Raw genomic sequence first — 22,109 nt, 5'->3', positions numbered from 1 at the left:
CGACAGTTCTTTCTTGAAAGAAGGTGAATAACTGTTTGTGATGTCAGAACGTCGAGATCCATATGGTCAGCACTTCAGCACATATTCATGAATCATCTGCACCGACTTTCTTTTTCAGTGAAATGAGAATTTCCTGGGGCGGGTTTATGCCAATACTTCATGGCGATTTGCTGCTAGAAAACTTTTTACATGGTTCTGGATTTTGGCGGCCGTTAATGTCGGCAGCACACAGCTGGCTGCAATTTGGTGGTGATGCCAAAGCAAGCAGACGACCAAGCTTGCACTCGAGTTTTGGAAGCAGCCTGTGCCAAGCTGCATTTGAACTGGAACTAATGTTGCCGCTAGAGGTAGTACAACCGTGGAACTTCGCGAAACTAGTGCAGCGAGCAAGGGCGACCGCAAAACTTTTTGCAGGGGGGGGGACACCCGATTTCCGGGGATAGGGAGGCGGTAGGAACATACATTGGATTTTATTAATGAACAAAGAATTAAACTGAATAAGCAAAATTCAATAAGTTACTAGGCTTGGAGAACATACATTGGATTTTATTCATAAACAAAGAATTAACGTAATAAGCAAAATGCGAAACGTTACTATCACCTATAAGCATACTAATCAAGTTGTTTAGTCGTTTCTGCTAGTGCATAAAAAATATCCCAAATTCCGGGGGGAGGGGAAGGGCTCCCCCCCCCCCCCCCACTTCCGTACACACTTAACACGAATACACCTGTATGGGACTAAAAAGGGAGTAAGCTGTCCTCTAGCGCACACTTTTTTTTTCAAGGGTGTGCGCTAGAGGGCAACTTTACTACTTCCTTTTTTTCTTTCTGTTTAGAGTGAACGCCCATGGCAGCGAGTACAGCAAAATCGATAAGACCTTTTGAGTTTTGTCTCCTGCCATTTCGCTGTTCGTTATGACCAGGACGTTCGTTATCACAGCACGCAATATGAATATTCGTAGCTGTAACAATTATGCTGACCCCGTAGGCAAAAAAGGTCATAGCTGTCATTAACACCCGACACGAAGGGTTTAGCGATTATCGATTGATTGATTGATTGATTGTAAAGCATTTTATTCGCCGGAAAGCCCTCGAAGACTTTGTCAGCCAACTCCACCGCCAGAACTTGCATTCTGGGGTCAGAGCTAGCCAGCACTGCACGAGAGAAAGAGCGGTAATTAGATCACTTGGAGGTAGCTCTATTTTTCAATCCCACAGGATATGATCGTAGATGGCTCGTTGGCCGCAGTGTTTACATTTCGGATTGTATAGGTCCGGATAAGTGTGCGCGAGGATAAATATGCGGAGCATTATCGAGGCAGCTCGATGGAAGCCATTCAAATCGCGCGCGTCTACAGGAAGAGAACAAAAAAATATTATGACCTAAGTACCCGCAGAAAGCGTCTAATAACAAACCTAATTTTATTTTGTGTGCGGTTACTCTTTATTGAAGTTTTATTTTTGTTGTTTTATGTTGTGCTATAAACCTTGCTGATAGTTTAGCTGACAGTAGCTGTATTAACCTAGCGACCAGAGTTTGAACTACGCTACAGACCCTCTCCTATGTGTTTCTACTCGTCATCTGGCAGTGCTACAAGGATAAGTAGGTCACGCTACTTCCTCCCGAGTGCGGTCAAAAATACGCGGAGTGTGTGCCCTCTCGGAGTTTTTAAAGACCGACACAATGCCCGCCGAAGTCGAAAAAGCGCCGGGGGACCAACCCAGTGAAGTCAAGCCAGCCGAGGAACCTCCGAAGACCGTGCTTACCCTCGAGAGTATCCTTGAAACGCCGGTGTATTTCTCTGATGTGACAAGTGTCCCTCTCGGGGAAACCTCAACGTGGCGATTTTCCCCCATGCCGGCTTGAAACTGAAGCTTAACGCGCCGTTCGATGCATTCGATCTGGTCAGCTGATCAGATTTTCACAACGCTCACGCGTTTCACTGACGCACCGCATAGGCAGCAGAGTGTCGCGGATAGCCGGCGTTCCGAAGACGCTGTACCGCAAGCCATATGTTGGCACTTAAATGGAGCACCCGGCTGACTGTGTTGAAAACCGAAACCTCAGTTGCACGATGTCATCTAGTGGTCATTACTGTAGCTCGTCACAGTTGCGCACTTGCTAGCGCAGAAGTTTTAGAAACTTACCGTGATAAGGGAGATATCGTCCCCATATTAGAAGCGGTTGTGTTGCTTCGTCTTGAGGATGGGGCTACGACAAATGAATAAATTCGTAACAACGTTTCCGAAGTGACCTGAGGCATAACCGAGCATTAGAATGTTTGCATTAGAACTTAATGCGAAACTAATCCTCAGACCTTTCTAAATCTCCTGTTATTAATAATTTCGCACCCCTCTCCTCCCTTCCCTGCCCGTCCATACTCCCGCCGCTGTTTTAAGTTGAATAATTTGCCCAGGAGCAGTACAGATGAAGGTGAAAGATTGGTTCCTCCTACTGAAATGCCCAGTACCTACGTGTGTGGTTATTTACCTTTCAGTCTCAAGTGCACTGGGTGTGGACTATTGCAAGCCTATTGCAAACCTATTGCAAGTGGCTTTCCTTAACCACTGCATGGTTGCAGTCCTACAGATGATAAAGGATGCTCAACAGAAGCATGGTCTCAGGCATGGAGACTATCAGCGCTACAGGTATAAAACCAGTTTAGTGGCGGTTGTCTCTGTAAAAATGTATGTCAAGGATTCCCTGTTGGGCTACCAATTACAGATCCATAATGTGTAGAACTGAAGTGGCCTATGGCCTCTAAAGAGGATTCGGCCAGAAAGTTTAGTCTATTTTTCTTATGTAAAACGATTGAGGAATACTTGACAAAATAAAGCACTCCTATCTGTACTGCTTCATGAAACTGCTCGCATACCCATTGCATTGTGCAATTGCTTGCCAAAAAGGTTAGGTTTTGTCATTTTACAAATTCGGAAAGCTGTCGCACGATTCTTAATACACTGTTGGTGCACGTATTGAAGAAATGAACTTAGTCGTGATGTATATTGTGCATAGCAGATAACCAGGAGCCTGTGAATGTGACTGACTAGGTGCAAATTGAAGGATGGCATAATCAGTAGTGGCATAGCACTGTCGGAAATTGACATGGATTGGGTGGCTTGTTTCGTGAAATTGCTCATATATCTTTTGCATTCTCAAAACTCTGGTAAAGAAGGTTAGATTAGCGGCAACTAATTGGCGGTTATTTGCAGAGGTCTTCTTTGCTGTGCAGTGAACGTCCATACTAGCGTCAGATGATGATGATGTTTATGTGATGTCTATAAACGTCTCTTCATGCAGGGGCTACTGCAGTCGGCGACTGCGTCGCCTGCGAAAGTCCCTGCACTTCCTGCAGGGTAACAAGCACCGGTACCAGGGGCGCGAGGTGACCGAGGAACTGCTGACGGGTGGAGACCCCCGCTACATTCTCATGATCGTGGTGCAGTGTGAGAGGGCCTGGGCCCATGCCATGCAGCTTCGTCAGGAGGCCAACACTGAGCCTCGCAAGCGCTTCCACCTGTTTGGCCGCCTGCGCAAGGCCGTCAAGCATGCTCAGGTGACTTGAGGCGGATGACTTCCCGAGTGCCTGCATGGATGAAACTAGACATGCCAAGTGGAACGCGGGGCTTCAACAGACCAGTGCGCCATGTCATCCACCTTCCAGTTTTTAATTCCCTGTTTCGTTTACATTGTAATATTTTGAAGGAGTAGCAATGTAATGGGCTCTGTGCAATGTCTTTTTGCTAGTCTTTTGTTTTTCTCGGTGTATACCTCTTTGTTGACTGGGAGAAGTGTCTTTTACTTTTACAGCAATACTTGAGAATTTCAGGAATGTGTAACGTCCCACATTCAGAGTAATTTTGAAAGGGCTCTGGAAGATTCATTGAATAACATGCTGAACTTTTACGTTTGGTGAAAGGTGTGGTAATAAGTTCATATCAGATGTTCTGTGCCACACTTACAAAGTAAGCTGCCGCGGTGGTTATGGTGCTCGGCTGCTGACCCAAAAGACGCGGGTTTGATCTCGGCCGCGGCGGTCGAATTTCGGTGGAGGCGAAATTCTAGAGGCTCATGTACTGTGCGATGTCAGTACACGTCAAAGAGCCCCAGGTGGTCGAAATTTTCGGAGCCCTTCACTACGGCGTCCCTCATAGCCTGAGTCGCTTTGGGACGTTACACGCCATAAACCAAACTTGCAAAGTGAAAGAGCGGTGTTACTTAGACGGAAGCCTGGAAGAATGTTGAAGCTTATCTGTCGTGTCTCTTGAGATTACCTCTCAAGCACTGCAGGTTTGTGGCCAATGGAAGAAATGGTTTTTTTATCAAATATGATCTTATGGCTACAGGCTCTGGAGGTGCTGTGCACGGCATCACCGCGATGCGATGCCCGCTGCAAGCTCGAAGCCCAAGCCTACTGTGCCTACCTGGAGGGAACCCTCTCCACCGAGCTGCAGCAGTGGAAGGTGAGCGTCGTGGCAAAGTCCAACTACAGTTTTAGTACAACAGTACTTATAGGAGTATAGACACCAAGTTTTGATCGCATGTTTTTTTCTTCGTAGTGATGTCTAAGACGTTCGTATGCATGGACCACCACGTGGTATTTACCTACGACTGCTGAATGATTTAAAATTGAATTTCGTCTCAGTTTTGTTTCGGTTTCAACACCTGAGCAATGGCTATGTCGCTAAAGGCCAGTATACTAGGTCATGTGAGACATGAAAAAAAGCTGCGATGGAATCATTGCTTCTGTACTTGTTCTGGTTCCGGCTCTTGAGGCAGGCTGGCTTCAGCGTTGTAGTAAGTTAAAATGACGAACCATCTAAAAACGGCGCACAGAAAAGCACGCAAAACACAGGGAGAACGGACAGGACAAGAGCACCAACTAGCCCAACTTTTTGCTTTACTAAAATGACGAAGCAGTGATTATATCGCAGTTCTTTTCATGCCTTGTATGACCCATACTGTGTGACATCATATTTGACATCATAGCCATCGCTCAGCTGTTGAAACTGAAAAAGGTGAGAAAAGAAGTTCGATCATAAATGATCTATACGAATATCACGTAGTGATCTATGTATACTACTGTCTTGTGCATCATTACAAAGCAGAGAACACGCAGCCAAAAACTTGGTTCTTATACTCCTTTAAGGGCGTTTTTCGTGGTTCTGTGGTGTAGGTGGCACTGGTGTAGAAAAATTGACGAGTGTGAGGCAAGGAGAAAAGGCAAGCTGAGCAGCCGAGTTGGCCAGGCGCCAAGTCTGGATCTATGGCGCCCTCTGGGCGCAGTAGTGCGAACTATAACTTGCGTGTCGACCACCACTCCTTGGATTTGTGGCATGCTCTTTGCGCAGCGGAGGGGATCTCGTTAACTGCTGTCGCAGAATGTCGCGTTTCACAGAATTGGTAGCCATAAACTCATTTTTTACTCAGATTTGCAGGAGCATACCAGTGATTATTACAAACCACATTTTCGTGGAGCATTCGGTAGGCCTGACGTGCAGCATTTTTCTCTTTCTTTTGCCCCCCTTGTAACCCTGAAGGAGGCCATGGAGAGCTTCAGCAAGGCACAGACCATCTATGAGAAGCTGGCACAGGCCCTGGGTGAAGGACAGCGCGCCCTGTACCAGCAGCGCGTGGACGAGCTCAGTCCAAGCCTGCGCTACTGCGCCTACAACATCGGCGACGAGACGGCCATCTCGGACCTCAAGCGCATGCGTCTCCAGGGCAACGTCACCATGGCCGGCACTGAGCTGGACGTGAGAATGACCCTTTTTTCTTTCCACTCGAATTTGCATGAACGCTCTTTGCTCAGTTTTTAAAATCTCTTGTGAATGTTCTCAAGAGGCGTTACCATGGCCAGCAGTAACCGTGCAGCATGTCCTAACATCTAAAGATTATCAGACGCCTGCATTTTGGGGTTAAGTGTGATGAATTTTTTATGCGAGCCAGTCAGATGATTGTGAGAGGCTCGGGGAAATGTTTGGTTTGTGGGGTTTAACGTCCCAAAGCTACCTCAGGCTATGAGGAACGCCGTAGTGAAGGGCTCCAGAAATTTCGACTACCTGGGGTTCTTTAACGTGCACTGACATCACACAGTACACGAGCCTCTAGAATTTCGCCTCCATCAAAATTCGACCACTGCAGCCGGGAGCGAACCCGCGTCTTTCGGGTCAGCAGCCATATGGACATTTTTCAAAAGAGGGACCTTTCAAATGGGCATTTGTGGTCCGTTGAAACCCTTGGAACATTTCTGGAGCCCTTGAAAATTTTTGCTCTGTTAAGAACATTATGAACAGAACGGCTGGGAATTTTAAACCTCAGGACAGTTGCACAGTCGAACCCTTCACAGTTATCCTTCTGGTTTGTTCGGCACGAAAAACAACTCTTCTGACTGGCCAACTCACAGTTAAGTGAAGAAAGTCGCCTTTCAGGCCGAAATGGCTCAATTGATGATGTAAAGTGTGATGTCACAAATTTCTAATGGAAGTGAGTGGGCGAGTTCGTTTTCCGTTCTGAAAGTGAAAGCGCTCAAAAAGACAAGGACGACAGAAAAGGAGAGACATACAAAGCGCTTTGTATGTCTCTCCTTTTCTGTCGTCCTTGTCTTTTTGAGCGCTTTCACTGTCAGAACACAGATTTCTAAGTAACAATTTTTTTCTCTCTTCCTACCTCGTCCTGTTATTCTACCTTCATTCACACACTATAAATGGAATAAACTGTTCCCCGTGACAGTTGGTGCACTGCACAAGATATCTTTTGAAGCGAAAAGCTTCACTAGGCTCGTCAACACCGCTTCGCGTGAGCCACGCCTTGGCTCCGCCGTGGCGTGCGCTACTTCGCCACTTCTCCTCCTCGCCACTGTTTTACCCCTCGCAGCTGCCGCGCGGTCGCCGCCACCGTCCCAAGAGGAGAAGGTTCTTTCGCCAGGCGTTGCGAGAACGTGTGAGCGGCGGCGGCGGCTGTAGAAGAGGCGCAGACATTCACCATGGAAGGAAGAAAAGAAGACCCAGAAGTGGTAGCGAGGGAGTTGGCTACTGCGCGCCGCCTCCTCGCCACCGTTTGCCCTTCCGTTGCAGCCGCATGTTTACCACAGTTGCTACGCATGCCTACACCGCTATCGTGGTGCTCCCAGTGCATTGTGCGCGAACTGCGACAGCCATGACGTCAACCAAAGCATAACTGCAGCTTTTCGCTTGTATATCCAGGCTTAACCAGAGCTAAGCCACTGCCAATTTTTTTTGTTAAGTTTTTGGCATTGTTTCTTGCAAGAAGGTGGTGGCTGAAGGAGGTGCCTTTCCCCTGTGGTGCCTTTGCAGCACCTCATTGAGCAGGCCCGGGAGAAACAGGCGAGCAGCCTGTCGGAGGTGACCTGGCTGGGCCGCACGGTGCCCGTGCGCCACGAGAAGGTGCGCCTCTTCCTGCTGGCCGCCCAGGAGGCCCCACGGGAGCTGGCCCAGGCCCCCGACATCGAGGCCAAGATCGCCGTCCACGAGCGGCTGCTGTTCGACTGCAAGGATGCCCTGCAGGTGTGTGCAGTTCTTGTCATCTTTCTCATAGTCACTGCAAATATGCATTGCTCACTTTTACTAATAATTTTATAACGCCCTGCCTATTGGACTTGAACGTAAGCTGTTGACTCTCAGGGCAGCTAGTCTTTATCATCAGTAAGGCATGTTGACAAGCTAGTTGGTTTTGCATCTTGAAACTTGGGAAAAACCCACCTAGGCGCAAATAATTTCACAAGGACACAAAAAGAGACAAGGAGACAACGGACAGGCACCATATGGCACTTGTCCATTGTCTGCTCGTCTCTTTTTGTGTCCTTGTGAAATTATTTGCACCTAGGTGGGTTTTTCCCAAGTTTCAAGATACTCTTTATCATGTGTGAGTGGGGCAGCCAGGAGCAAATGAATATTACAGGAAAGTCGTCAAATCATTAAAGGGAAGCTGAAACGTTTTTTTGAGAATTCAAGATTATTCAAGAATTCGAATCTATCAACCTTCTAGATAAAACATGCAAAGTATTTTTGCACTAGCATTTAAAATGGTGACATAATCGTTGATTAAAACTGCGACAATATTTAGGCTTTTCCTCATTGCTTTGGAGGAGTGCAAGGAAACTCGACAGTGACGTCATTGTTGCCGAAATTTCAGATGTCCGCTGCTTACGCCTGCATGCTGCTGTGCGTCGTCAGATGGCACCAAACAATGCATCGTTAGCTTCACCTTTGATGGCGTCGGTTTTGTTCCGTGGAATAATCATTTGTTCACTGGAAACGTAGTGCCATCATATGTGACGTCATTATCGGGGCCTCTGCCCGCCGCTGTGCACTTCAGAGAAGCGGAACGCCGAAGACGACTTTATTCGGCGATTACGCCACCATTTCAAATGCTAGAGCAAAACGATTTTGCAGGCTTTACCTACACATTTTGCACATTCGGCAATGTTAAAACTCATCAAATTCTAAAACCGCTTCAGTTGCCCTTTAAATCTTTATCAGTGCTATCAAATGCAGCTGGCATCATCTTGAGTGCAGCATTGCACTGGGTGCCCCTCCCAAGGAGTACAAGTAATCGGCCCAGTATTGGAAATGGATGGTTTCACTGTGTCCCTTTGTTGGACCGGTCTTTGCCAATACATTTCCAATACTGGGCCATTCATTTTCAATGGATGGTTTCACTGTGGTCCTTTGTAGGACCGGTCTTTGCCGGTACATTTCCAATATTGGGCCCTATAAATTTCCAATACCGGGCCATCCATACACTGTGGTCCTTTGTAGGACCGGTCTTTGCCAGTACATTTCCCAATATTGGGCCATCCTGGTATGTTTCCAATATTGGGCCCTATATATTTCCAATACCGGGCCATCCATACACTATGGTCCTTTGTAGGACTGGTCTTTGCCAGTACATTTCCCAATATTGGGCCATCCTGGTACGTTTCCAATATTGGGCCCTATATATTTACAATACCGGGCCATCCATACACTATGGTCCTTTGTAGGACTGGTCTTTGCCAGTACATTTCCCAATATTGGGCCATCCTGGTACGTTTCTAATATTGGGCCCTATATATTTCCAATACCGGGCCATCCATACACTGTGGTCCTTTGTAGGACCGGTCGTTGCCAGTACATTTCCCAATATTGGGCCATCCTGGTACGTTTCCAATATTGTGCCCTATATATTTCCAATACCGGGCCCTATATATTTCCAATACCGGGCCATCCATACACTGTGGTCCTTTGTAGGACTGGTTTTTGCCAGTACATTTCAAATATTGGGCCGATTACCTGTTCTGCTTGGGCTGTTGCTGCTGCTGTGCTCACAGTACTGTCTTTCGACGCTGTCCGTTGTCTCAACAGCTCCTCCGCGAGGACCTGCGTGTGGAAGGGGGCGGTGGTGCCCCCGGCAAGGGACCAGTGTCCTCGCTGCAGCTGCTGCACTCGTACCTGGTGTACCTGCGCCAGCGCACCACGGTTGAGCGCAACCTGCTCCTCATCCGCCAGCTGGAGCAAAACGAGTCGGGCCCACGCAAGCCCCAGGACCTTGTGCGGCCCTACGAGATCATCGTCCAGGTGGGGAACGAGTGCCCCTTCAGTCAGCATAGGGTTCTTTTGGTCGTGTCAGTTGTGAAAACTGACCAAGCCCCATGTTGCCCGATATTTAGCACACTATATAGTAGGATACAACTTAAAAAAACAGCGGTTGCTAACACTGGGCCGCGGTCCGTGGCATCCTCTATTACTCCGCTGGCCAGTCGCAACTGTAAACAAAATCAGCTTTTCAATGTTTGACTATATCAAACAATCCGTGTATAAAAATTCTAGAGCTAGCCGCCGCGGTGGCTCAGTGGTTATGGTGCTCGGCTGCTGACCCGAAAGACGCGGGTTCGATCCCGGCCGCGGCGGTTCAATTTCTTTGGAGGAGAAATTCTAGAGGCCCGTGTACTGTGCGATGTCAGTGCACGTTAAAGAACCCCATGTGGTCGAAATTTTCGGAGCCCTCCACTACGGCGTCTCTCATAGCCTTAGTCGCTTTGGGATGTTAAACCCCATAAACGAACAACGAATGAAAAATTCTAGAGCTCATAATTTTTTTCTTGTCATAAGCTTCTTTTTTACACAACAAGAAGCTTTTAAGCAGCGGACTACTTTTTCGAAGTGGAGGAATTCTGTGCGCGAAGGCTGAATGTGGGCGGAGCTTCACTGCAGACTTCAGTTGTATCCGACTTTAATCAGTCTGAAGCTGGGTGTCCACAGATTGCAATGTGAGTTGTCGCTATGAAAAAAATCCTCGTTAAAAAAAAAACATAGGGTTTCAATGTAATTAAGCCGAGTAGAACATGTGAAAGCACATGAGGCAACACTGCCTCAAAGACAACCGCATTAAGGGGGGACGAGGGTCTTAAAAGTGACCTTTTTATTTGTGGCTAGAATCTGATGAAATTTTGTACACATATGTGTTTCTCTCTTCTGATTTCAAAAATATAGTCACAATTAAGCTGGTGGTTGTAGATCAAAAGTTGTCTTAAGGGGGGACACTGGTCTTGAAAAGAAAATTTTATTAATTTAGTCATAGTGATGAAATTTTCAGGGCACATGTATTTTTGTGCACTGATTCTAGAAATGTCATTTAATTTCATGTAAAACAATTGGTTTGGTTTGGTTTATGGGGTTTAACGTCCCAAAGCGACTAAGGCTATGAGAGACGCCGTAGTGAAGGGCTCCGGAAATTTCGACCACCTGGGGTTCTTTAACGTGCACTGACATCGCACAGTACACGAGCCTCTAGAATTTCTCCTCCAAAGAAATTCTAGCCGCCGCGGCCGGGATCGAACCCGCGTCTTTCGGGCCAGCAGCCGAGCACCATAACCGCTGAGCCACCGCGGCGGCCACATGTAAAATACTTGCATAAAAAGTGCATAAGTGCTCATGTAAAACAATTCCTTGAGCACTTATGCACTTTTTATGCAAGTATTTTGCGGAGAGTTTTGAAGAAAATTTGCTGCAGGAAACTCGCTGAAATGTATGCCATTGGGTTCTCTTGACATTAAGGAATACAATAAGGGTAAAATTATCATCCTGGCTCTCATAGAACTTGAGTAATAGGGTACTGAAGCTGCCACTTCAGAAACAGGAATACACACTTTCCTTCTCATTTCTGAAGCGACAACTTCAAAACCCTATAACTTGAGTTTTATGATAGGCAGGAAGACAATTTCACCCTTATTGCATTCCTTGGTGTCAAGAGAACCCAATGGCATACATTTCAGTGAGTTTCCCGCAGCAAATTTTCTTCAAAACTCTCCGCAAAATACTGGCATAAAAAGTGCATAAGTGCTCAAGAAATTGTTTTGCATGAAATTAAATGACATATTTAGAATCAGCACACAAAAATACATATTCCCTGAAGATTTCGCAACTGTGACTTCATTAATAAAAATTTTTTTTTTCAAGACCAGTGTCCCCCCTTAAATTCTAGAGTATAATTAGGTAATTTCTTACGCAGCTTTAATGAACTTTCTCATTGCATTTTGTTGCTTTCATTTACATGAATTGATAGCCAGAGAGTTCCCATACCCGATGACATTCTTATTTTTTTGTTTAGACTTAATTAGCTTAACGAGTTGCAGTGACAAATACTGCAACCTTTTACTCTTGACATAGTATTATCAGGATGACATGCCTTTAGAGAAAAACGAAGAATGTCGCCGGGTATGAGAAGTCTCTGGCTATCAATTGATGTAAATAAAAGCAACAAAATGCAGTGAGAAAGTTCACTAAAGCTGCGTAAGAGATTACCTAATAACATTCTAGACTTTGTAAGATCTAAGACCAGCAGCTCAATTATGATTACATATTTGGAATCGGAAGAGAAAAATACATCTGTGTGCAAAATTTCATGAGATTCTAGCCATAAATAAAGAAGTTAGTTTTAAGACCCTCGTCCCCCCTTAAAGATCAAGGTCGAAGTTCATGGTCAACGGTCAGAGGTCAAGGTCAAAGGTGGAGGCTTCACACATACTTCGGGTTTTTCAGCTTTGCTAATGACGTAGTGCTTTCACACTAAAAAACAGCACTGGCAGAGGGACAAAGTATTCTTGCAAGACCAGTACACTAACTGCCCGCTGTGCTCAATGGTGCCTTCTTTAATCCAGTGCCTGGGCGAGATGCTGCAGCTGCCGGGCGTGGAAGAGGGCTCGGACTTTGCGGAGCAGGTCCAGGCGGAGCTGCTGCTCTACAAGGCGCACCGAGTGCACCGCATCGGGCAGACGCTGGCCGCAGCCGGCCGCTACCCTGAGGCCATGGCGCTTTATCGGCGCGGACGCGATTACGTTCAGCAGGCACTCGCTGCCTCTTCTCACCTCACTGATGTGAGTGCAGTGTTGCGTGTACTGACATGTTGTGTTCTCTGTTGAATTGTATTCAGTGTTGTGCGCTGTATGTATTGATGAACTGTGTTGATAGCTTAGTGTGTGTAGATTTGTCTCTTCCTCTGGAGAAACTTTTCTTTTTAGGTTTGAGTGAGGGGACTTTTTAAGTGTTTGAAATTCTCTTATCTGGACTCCCTGTAGTGGCCTTAGAAGAATAAGCAGCATGCTGCTTGATGACATGTTTTTTTCTTCATGAGACCAGAAACTTGCAACATGGAGCCCTGTTAAAGAGACACTGAGGAGAAATTGAAGTTGACTTGTATCGACAGAATATCGGCTCCTGATTACAAAAACGCCACTCATACTGACAACAAAGCTCTTGTAACGTAGAAAAGAGCAAGAACCAAAATACACGTATCGCCGCCACAGGCCAAACTCGCAAGTACAAGCGTGATGACGTCATAGGACAAAACAGTGTTGCTAGAACCAATGCTTCTAGTAACACTGGGACATGAGAAGCCACAAATCACTGAGGCGCAGCCAATGCATGCGCAAATCTCCTCGAAGTCGCCAGATGGCGCCACGTCCCTGGCAGCTACGCGCGCGCCTGCACCATCGGGTCCAATCAGCGCCTGCTCATCGGCGCTAGGCGGGCTGCCGGTATTCTGCTAACGGTAACAAGGTACACGGTATGCTAAAGGTGTCTATTTGCGAGAACTTCGTTGACAACTTCGAGAACGGGATCCATCGTAACGCTGGCAAAACACCGGTCGGTGCAAATGTAAACGAAGCGACGGTAGCCGATAGATGTCTTCAACGTGCGGCCGGCGGTAGCTTTCTTTTCGGCTGCTGCTAGGCCGCTCTGCTAGCCGTCAGAAATCACGGAGTCTGCGTTACATCATGTGCACGTCATGTTTCACGTCGCTTAGTCCTGTGCCGTCATAAGAGAATCCCAAGTTTGAATCAGAGCAGCGGGAAAAACTTTTCAACTTCGAATCAAAATTTCTTAGAAATAAATGCATCTTTCGCTGCCGGCCAAGTGGCAACAGAGCCCTAATATGCTGAACTATCGGATTTCGCTATGAACGAAATATTAATAGAGCTCTCCTCACTGTCCCTTTAAGTCGCACGATGCTTTGCTTCAGTTGCCGTGAAACTTACCCTCACCACTTTTGCACATTTGCAAGAGAGACAACCACGGTTTTGTTTAATACCAGAGGGGAGGAGTTGGCGCATGAACAATGCCTGAAAGTGTGGCTGCAGAATGCATGCTTGCGTGGAAGAATACACTTCTGGACATTTGTCTTCATGCAGTTTGGCCAGCGATTAGTTTAACCCGCAATAATGGCTCAATGCAGGAGGCCGTGGCTTCGCTGAAGGAGCTGGATGGCATCCTGGAAGGCCAAGAGTACTCTGTGCACGCGCAGAGCATTCTGGGTACAGCAGCTGAGGCGCCCTCTACTGAAGACAAGGAAGTTCAGGCGAGTGCTAGCTCACTGTATATGTATAGCGCATCGGTAACTCTTCACAAGTTCAGCTCAGCATGAATTTCATGTCATGTTGCTAGTCTATGCCTCATCCACTTTGTCATGCGTTCATTGGTGCCAATACTATGGGTCTTAACCCTTTGAAGGTTTTTGTCGTATATGTACGGCGGCGGTTTTCTGTCCCGCAGGGTCTTTGCCGTACGGGTACGGTTTCGATCTTCCGTTTGAAATTTTGCGCCAAAAGAACAATGCGTGCTCACTGGGGGGTGCTGCCACCTCTTAGGACTTACAAGAAGTGTTTGAATTTTGTGCTGCCTTCTTACGGAGATAAGCAGAACTCATGTCTAGCTTTAGCGCGGCGGCACAGACTGCGGCAACACCCCTTTTGTAGTTTTGGTTTCGCCGCGTGATCGCAACAGAGCCGCGCGAAACGTGTTTTCTCTTTGTGGGCACTGTTTTGCAGAGGCGGCGAAAGTTGATTTCTATCTTTATTGGTGCTGCTCTTAGCTTGCTTATCATCGTTGCTATTCTATTCTATTGAACATTTTCCAGTTGTGAGTGATGCTGTCACCAAAGTGCTGTTCCTAATTTTTTTTTTACTATTTATTCTCGATTATATACATTTTGTAGATTCAAGATCCGCAATAAAGTAATTTGACCACCTGGGAAAGTTTTCTTCAAAATAATTCGACCCTCAAAGGGTTAAGAAGAGTTCCTTTCAAACAGTTCTCAGACTAACATTAAAGTTGCTAGCTTAGTACACAACAGTTTTGATGAAGTAGATGTTGATGTTATTGAGGAGAAATGTCCTGTTATAACTGAGTCGCTGACCGATTTTTCGGACTTGGCGAGAGCATGCCATTTTCTCGGGTGGCAACAATGACAGTTGCCTATTCAAGCCAGTCCGTCCGATTGACTCCGTCTAAATCCAAGATGGCACCCTTCACGGTGCCGGAGAACCTGTTGGTTGTGACGATTCCTGCTTGCATCTATTTATATTAGGATGAAAAATAAACTTTCAGTTGAAAAGTGATCTCCACAGTATTGCTGGCGTCTATTTTAGATGGAAAAATCAGAACTTTTGGACTCCACAGAGTGCGAAATATTGGTCATGAAAATGTACACATTCGCATCATTTGCGTGACAGTTCCTCGGCGAAGTTAAAATGATTGGAGTCCGAAAAATTAGTTGGCTACTGTAATGGTGCATGCATGTCCTTGTTAATGTGGTTGTCGTGAAGGGTGTTATAAAAAATGACCTGTTTTAGAGAGGCTTAATTGCTGGAAAATATGACTTCCCAATACAGCAGTGGGTCACGGCAGCATGAAATTTGTTAGGCATTTGCGGTGGACCTAACTGGATCAACATATGCCGTGTTAGGACACACAGAACCCTGCACTTTGGCCTGGCTAAGTAAGCTTCATATATCTATGGCCTTTAAAGACTACCCGGTCTCTTGATTTCAGTTGCTGGTGGACCGCCTGGACACCTACCTGGAGGACAAGAGCTTGACCACCTCGAAGCCTCGCATAGCAGCTTTCCCTCCGCCGTTCGAACCAATTCCGTGCAAACCGCTCTTCTTTGACCTCGCCCTCAACCACATTGAGTTTCCATCACTCGATGATGTTGTCGACACCAAGAAGGGCCAGGGCCTGACGGGCTTCGTCAAGGGATGGCTGGGAGGTTGGAAGAAGTAGGCCTCCCCCCCCCCCCCCCCCCCCCATGTCTGTGCAGTTCAGGCATTTCTTTGTTGTTTTTGTGCCAGTTTCTGTGTCTGAAAACACTGTGCCTGAATAAAATGTTAAGCCCCGTGCTTCTTTCAGTTTATTACACTGCGCAGTCCTGTTTGCAATGCCAATTTTAGGTGAAACATTGAAAAAGAAAAGACAGAACATTGCAGTGCGAATTTTAGGTGAAACATTGAAAAAAAATAATACAGGACAGGTGTAAGAGGTGTGTACAGAGCGGTGCTGATATTGCAGCAAACTTGCATGAAATATGCATTTAAATAGTATCTCTAAGCATCTCTCATAAACGAATATGCCTATGCCATTCGCATTTCAAATAATGATGTCGAAGGAATAAAATTCTTGACGGAAAGCTCCGTAACAAATTTTTACGGCAGGTTCTGGTTTCCTCGGTCGGTGCTTGCACTAAAGCGAAGCTGCTTTAAAAGCAAGAAACGAGCACACAGCCTAAACAGCACTTGCGCGCTTTGATTTCATCTGCAGTACACTGCTGCAGCGTTCTCAACAAATCTCACAAATGTACTACATATACAAGGACGTTTGCTTGTTCGACTGAAATGACGGCCACACGTAAATGCTACTGGGATTCAGCTAGCTAAACTGAAATACAAGCACGCGACGGTTGAAAGCGAAACCATCGCAAACTGTTTTAGCTTTCAACGTTATGCAATGGTTTCGCGAAGCCTTGCTTACCTGTAACAATTCCTGAGACTTGCTTGCATTTTCCTGGCTTCCCCACCGTATAGGAACTCGAAGCCGGCGCTCTGGACATCGCTAAAAATGTCCTGGAGGCGGCCGCCTATCGTGCGCGGCTGAGGTTGTAGGGTGGACATTTGCAGACACAGGTCGACAATCGGTTCTGTGCTTTATGTCGACTAATACAAAGTGTTTCGCTAAAACTCTGAGCTCACCTTCAATAGAAAAGTGCAACTCAACTGGGCAATCGAGGAAACTTGATAATGCGCGCAGACCGGTTGCTCATAGACAAAGTCCTCTGTCCTTTTTATGGTAGCCATCTTGGCTCAAGCCAACTACGGCGCCACCTATAGTTTGTGAAAACTACCATATTACCAGCAAAGTAGTGGTATGTATTTCCATGCTAATTAAAACAATCAGCATTTACACAGGAAAGAACCAGAATCAGACAGCAAACTTTCTTGTGTTCTACAGTGGCAAAAGTTTGCATGGACGCAGGATTTTATTATTATATTACACTTTAAACAATCTATACCGATCCAACCCACAGCTCTTCCAAAATACAAAAGTGAAAGAAATATAGGAATGATGTGAAACAACCTGAGAGCATTTTAACTTGTGCATGAATAGCATCACTTCAGGATGTACACCTAGTCATTCCTAAAAATGAGAGAAACAGCTGAAATATTGACTGCTATACCCAGCCTTTCACAGAACCTATAAGCAGGCTGTCTAAATGAACTGACCAAGACTAAACGAATTCACAAAACATTCTGCTAAAAACTAAACACTAGACATGCAACAACGTATAAGTGTATTGAGAAATAAACAAATGCGGTAACCACTGACAACAACACTTTGAGCCGAACATCGGACAAAACGTATCACAGCATGGGCAATGTCACATCGCCCACTTGAAATGTGAGAAAAGGACAATACAGAAATGACGAAGCACACAACTGTCAACAGGGACATTTTTTTCATGCTGACTGAAAAACGAAGGAGTTTTTTTAATGTGAAATTTGTACGAAACTATCAAGAGCTTGGTAACAAGATTTCATTTACATTTTCAAAAAAGTAGTAATGTGGGCTAGTGGTTTGTGTTGGCAGTGAAAAATTGCTGCACAAGTGAAGAAGACAGGTGCTTGATCTCCCGACTATTTCTCCCTTGCCCTCTTTTAAAGCTTAAAGGTGCACTGAAGAGGAATCTGAACTTGTCTTTTTGCCGCGGGAACTCGATCTACACATTCCGAGCTTTCTTAGAAACTGCGATTTACTGCCCTGTGTGGCCGATTTCCTCAATTAAATCGAATTAACGTCCGGCTCCCACCTTTTTTTTTTTTTTTAAATTCTGCCTCGTACGGTGGGCGGAGTCGACCAACGCGTGGAGCGCCTTTCACCCAGTCCCGTGGTGGCTTGCCGCTCTGCCATCGGCGGAGTAATACGTAGTAGTCCGTAGTAGCAAATAGTCCGCGCGTATTTTTATTTCTTCGGGCTTATTTTGCGGCTATATTACCTGCGAATGAAACTATTTATTAATGGAAACCTAAAAAACAAAATAAAGCGAAAGCAAAGCCTCCACGGGATTGGGTGAAAGGCGCTCCACGCGTTGGTCGACTCCGCCCTCCGTACGAGGCAGAATTAAAAAAAAAGGCGGGAGCCGGACGTTAATTCGTTTTAATTGGGGAAATCGGCCACACAGGGCAATAAGTCACTGTTTCTAAGAATGCAAGGAACGTGTGGATCGAGTTCCCGCGGCAAAAAGACATGTTCAGAATCCTCTTCAGTGCACCTTTAAGGGGCATAGTAGCAGTGGAACACTCGATGTCTCGAAAGAGTAACAGCAATGGTTCTGTTCACACAAACATGTAAAAAAAAAAGTACAGAAAAGGAGATATGTAAATACAAAGCCTTTGGACCACGATTTCCTCTCCCCAACAAAGAAAAAAAACCAAGAAACACACCTAAAAGAGTAGTGAGGTAGGCACACGCATAAACCAGGCTGCCATAGAAAGTACAGGCAGAATGTTTGTCACGGAAAACTTGTTCACAAGTGAACTCATATTGTTCATTATGTCCGGCTTACTTAAGAAGACCTAAAGCAGAGCATGCATTGAACACAACGACCAAAGTTTGGCACTTCAGTTCAGCCAGACATTTTGCACTCGAAAGTTGCTTACTAAGCACTGGAACACAAAGCAAGCAAATAGATCAAACATGATGCTAACCTCACACTTTACGGAAAGTGAGCGGTAAACTTCCAAACAAGCCCAATAACTTTTTTGCAAATGATCACAATTATTCTCTTGTACTTGCCAAAAACAAATTACAGCGGAATATTATTTCTTGTTTGTACGTGAAAAGGATGATATTCATCTCCAGCTTCAACCTGTTATCTTTTCTCCTCAAACTAATCTCGAATCTTATCTCTCTACTGTGCTGAGGAGGAATACAAGTGACTACAAATGCAATAAATGCATTTATAATGATGCACCAAATTTCATTTAAAAAAATGCACATAATGTCAAAAATACTTTTCTGTGTCCACCTCTAACTAAAATGTTTCAGTCTAAGACTAGTGGGATACAAGGGGCCAAGGGACTGTCATACTAGTGCCATATTTAGAGGCTCCTCTGAAAAATAATAGAACCTGTTACTATCTTAAGACAAAGCACAGTAAAATATTTTGACATGCCAAACCACACTTGATTAGAAAGAGTCCCTTGGCCATAGCTACAAAAGTGCTGGGCCATTGTTGAGAAAAAGTGATTGGTGCCGGATCCCTTAGAGGAAGGAAAGAATTTAGGAGGGGCCGTTAGATAACATGGTTTGAAGCCAGAAATGAGGGCTCCGTCATGGCAGTTGGCTCATCATGCTTGTCGTCTCAGCACGCCCGTTCCGCAAAGAGGCAAACAGACGATCTCACGTTCCGCCAGGTTGCCAGGAGCCGACGGACATGCCAGCGATGCAGACGATTCCGCTCCGCCATGGACCGAGGAGCCCCAGTAGTCCATCAGAAAACGTGCAACTTCGGCACACTTTTTGCCGTGCAGCTCGGAGAACAATGGCTTCTTTCTAAGCTTTCCTTCCTTCATGCCGGGTCCCAAAATTACACAAAGTGACACCAAAAATGTTTGAGAATAGAAACGCATGTCAGTACCACAGAAAAGAGGAAAACTGCAACATACAGGGAAAAATGTAATGAGCGAGTACCTTAACTGTAATTACCAGCATGAGATTTACATGCAACCGCAGTTGAATACAAACTGTCCCTCACATAGAGGCTTAAGGGGGGACACTGGTCTAGAAAAAAAATTTTTATTAATGAAGTCACAGTTATGAAATCTTCAGGCCACATGTATTTTTGTGCACTGATTCTAGATATGCCATTTGATTTCGTGTAAAACAATTCTTTGAGCACTTGTGCAATTTTTATGCAAGTATTTTGGGAAAAGTTTTGCAGAAAATTTGCTGCAGGAAACTCGCTGAAATGCATGCCATTGGGTTCTCTTGACACCAAGGAATGCAATAAGGGTGAAATTGTCTTCCTGCCTATAATAGAACCTGAGTTATAGGGTTTTGAAATTGTCGCTTCATAAATGAGAAGAAAAGTTTGTATTCCTGTTCCTGAAGTGGCAGCTTCAGTAGACTACAACTCAAGTTCTATGACAGCCAGGATGATAATTTTACCCTTATATTGCATACCTTGGTGTCAAGAGAACCCAATGGCATGCATTTCAGCAAGTTTCCTGCAGCAAATTTTCTTCAAAACTTTCCACAAAATACTTGCATAAAAATTGCACAAGTGCTCAAGGAATTGTTTTACATGAAATTAAATGACATATCTAAAATCAGCGCACAAAAATACATGTGGCCTGAAAATTTCATAACTATAACTAGATTAATAAAATTTTCTTTTCAAGACCAGGGTCCCCCCTTAAGTGAGTATGTATAAATGAAAAAAAATAGCTGTGCATTGTGTCAACATCCCAAAGCACAGAACTTACTTGGAATAAAGGAGCTACACACTGTCAGGCTACAAGAATTCCCTGATCAGCAAATATTTCAGTATGCAGTTCATGCAAAATGCCTCCAACATACTTCACTTAAATCCTTTTTCTGGTTTCTAGCATTTTCACAGACTTCAGCTGGCAAAATCACATGTTTCGCCAAGTGACCGGTGACCGTGAAAGAACCCCAGGTGGTCGAAATTTCCGGAGCCCTTCACTACGGCATCCCTCATAGCTTGAGTCGCTTTGGGACGTTGAACCCCAATAAACCAAAACTACACAAAAGAACTGAATTTTTCTCACATAAACACACAGAAGTCGAAATGTGAAGACATTGCTAACTAACTTGATCACTAACGTAAAGATGCTCATAAAATTAGACTACTTTGCGGACAGAAGTCCAGGTAATTTTCAGACTTGGATTTCATGTGTCACTCGATGCTGAGAACAGTGCAGAGTCCATCAGCGGAGGTTTAAGGGGGGACACTGGTCTTGAAAAAAAAATTTTTATTAATGAAGTCACAGTTACAAAATCTTCAGGGAATATGTATTTGTGTGTGCTGATTCTAAATATGTCATTTAATTTCATGTAAAACAGTTCCTTGAGCACTTATGCACTTTTTATGCTAGTATTTTGCGGAGAGTTTTGAAGAAAATTTGCTGCAGGAAACTCGCTGAAATGTATGCCATCGGGTTCTCTTGACACCAAGGAATACAATAAGGGTGAAATTGTCTTCCTGCCTGTCATAGAACTTAAGTTATAGAGTTTTGAAGTGGTCTCTTCAGAAATGAGAAGGAAAGTGTGTATTCCTGTTTCTGAAGTGGCAGCTTCAGTACCCTATTACTCATGTTCTATGAGAGCGAGGATGATAATTTCACCCTAATTGCATTCCTTGGTGTCAAGAGAACCCGATGGCATACGTTTCAGCGAGTTTCCCGCAGCAAATTTTATTCAAAACTCTCTGCAAAATACTGGCATAAAAAGTGCATAAGTGCTCAAGGAATTGTTTTACATGAAATTAAATGACATTCTATCAGAATCAGCGCACAAAAATACATGTGCCCTGGAAATTTCATAACTATGACTAAATTAATAAAATTTTCTTTTCAAGACCAGTGTCCCCCCTTAAGAAAGCTGCCCATTGAAAACATCATGTGGTCAATTTGGCAAATGTGCAAAGACAAAGGGAACACTCAATTAGTTGCAGGTCACACATTTTTTTGCACAGGTCATCACGTGACTGCAAACAATAGTACTGCTTTGCCAAACAGAGCTGGACAAACGAGAACTGGAAGATACGGCATGAAAGATTCATGCGAGTCATCATAAAACAACCCTCCACGTCAACTGTAGTGAACATTTACTCCAGCCGTCTTTTCACAACTGCTGGTAAAATTCACCGCTGTCACCACAATACAGTAGAAACCAAGAAAATAATTACGAGGGGATGCCGCAAACAAAACAGCCAATTCAGTCAAAATTTTCGATTTCCAGATTTTTTCCCAAATGATGATTTTCTTGATGTGTGGTCTTGGAAATTACATGCGAATCGTGCTTCTGAAGGGCCCAGCGCATTGCGAATTCAGCAGGTTTTGGTCAAGAGAGAACCACCATCTTAGTATAGCCATGAAGAGAAGAGGTCAGAAGATCAGAGCTTCAGGTGGTTGCAGTTCTGCATCTCTCTAGCCAAAATCAAAAGCATTCGAGTCTAAAAACTAGAGAAATGAGGGAATAAGCATTCGAGGTTGATTTTCTCAGCTTTCGGTTCTCCCGAAATTGCTCACACACAT

At 45.0% G+C, this 22,109-nt stretch overlaps 1 protein-coding gene across 1 annotated transcript; it reads left to right on the top strand.

Moving 5' to 3' along the window:
* Positions 1-1,582: 1,582 nt before the first annotated feature.
* Positions 1,583-15,677, top strand: Srp68 (signal recognition particle 68). Its single transcript, XM_089541040.1, has 10 exons — positions 1,583-1,775; positions 2,583-2,649; positions 3,302-3,557; positions 4,348-4,464; positions 5,542-5,757; positions 7,318-7,527; positions 9,367-9,579; positions 12,162-12,377; positions 13,736-13,858; positions 15,331-15,677. Exons 1-10 carry the CDS (start codon positions 1,685-1,687, stop codon positions 15,559-15,561), a joined length of 1,740 nt encoding a protein of 579 aa, XP_089397166.1. The 5' UTR covers positions 1,583-1,684; the 3' UTR covers positions 15,562-15,677.
* Positions 15,678-22,109: the final 6,432 nt, after the last annotated feature.

The sequence above is a fragment of the Amblyomma mixtum genome, chromosome 4 (genome assembly GCF_055824585.1).
Source record: "Amblyomma mixtum isolate Tamu chromosome 4, ASM5582458v1, whole genome shotgun sequence".
Taxonomy (NCBI): domain Eukaryota; kingdom Metazoa; phylum Arthropoda; class Arachnida; order Ixodida; family Ixodidae; genus Amblyomma; species Amblyomma mixtum.
Note: the sequence above shows the minus strand (reverse complement) of the source record. Positions and strands in the feature narration are given on the sequence as shown.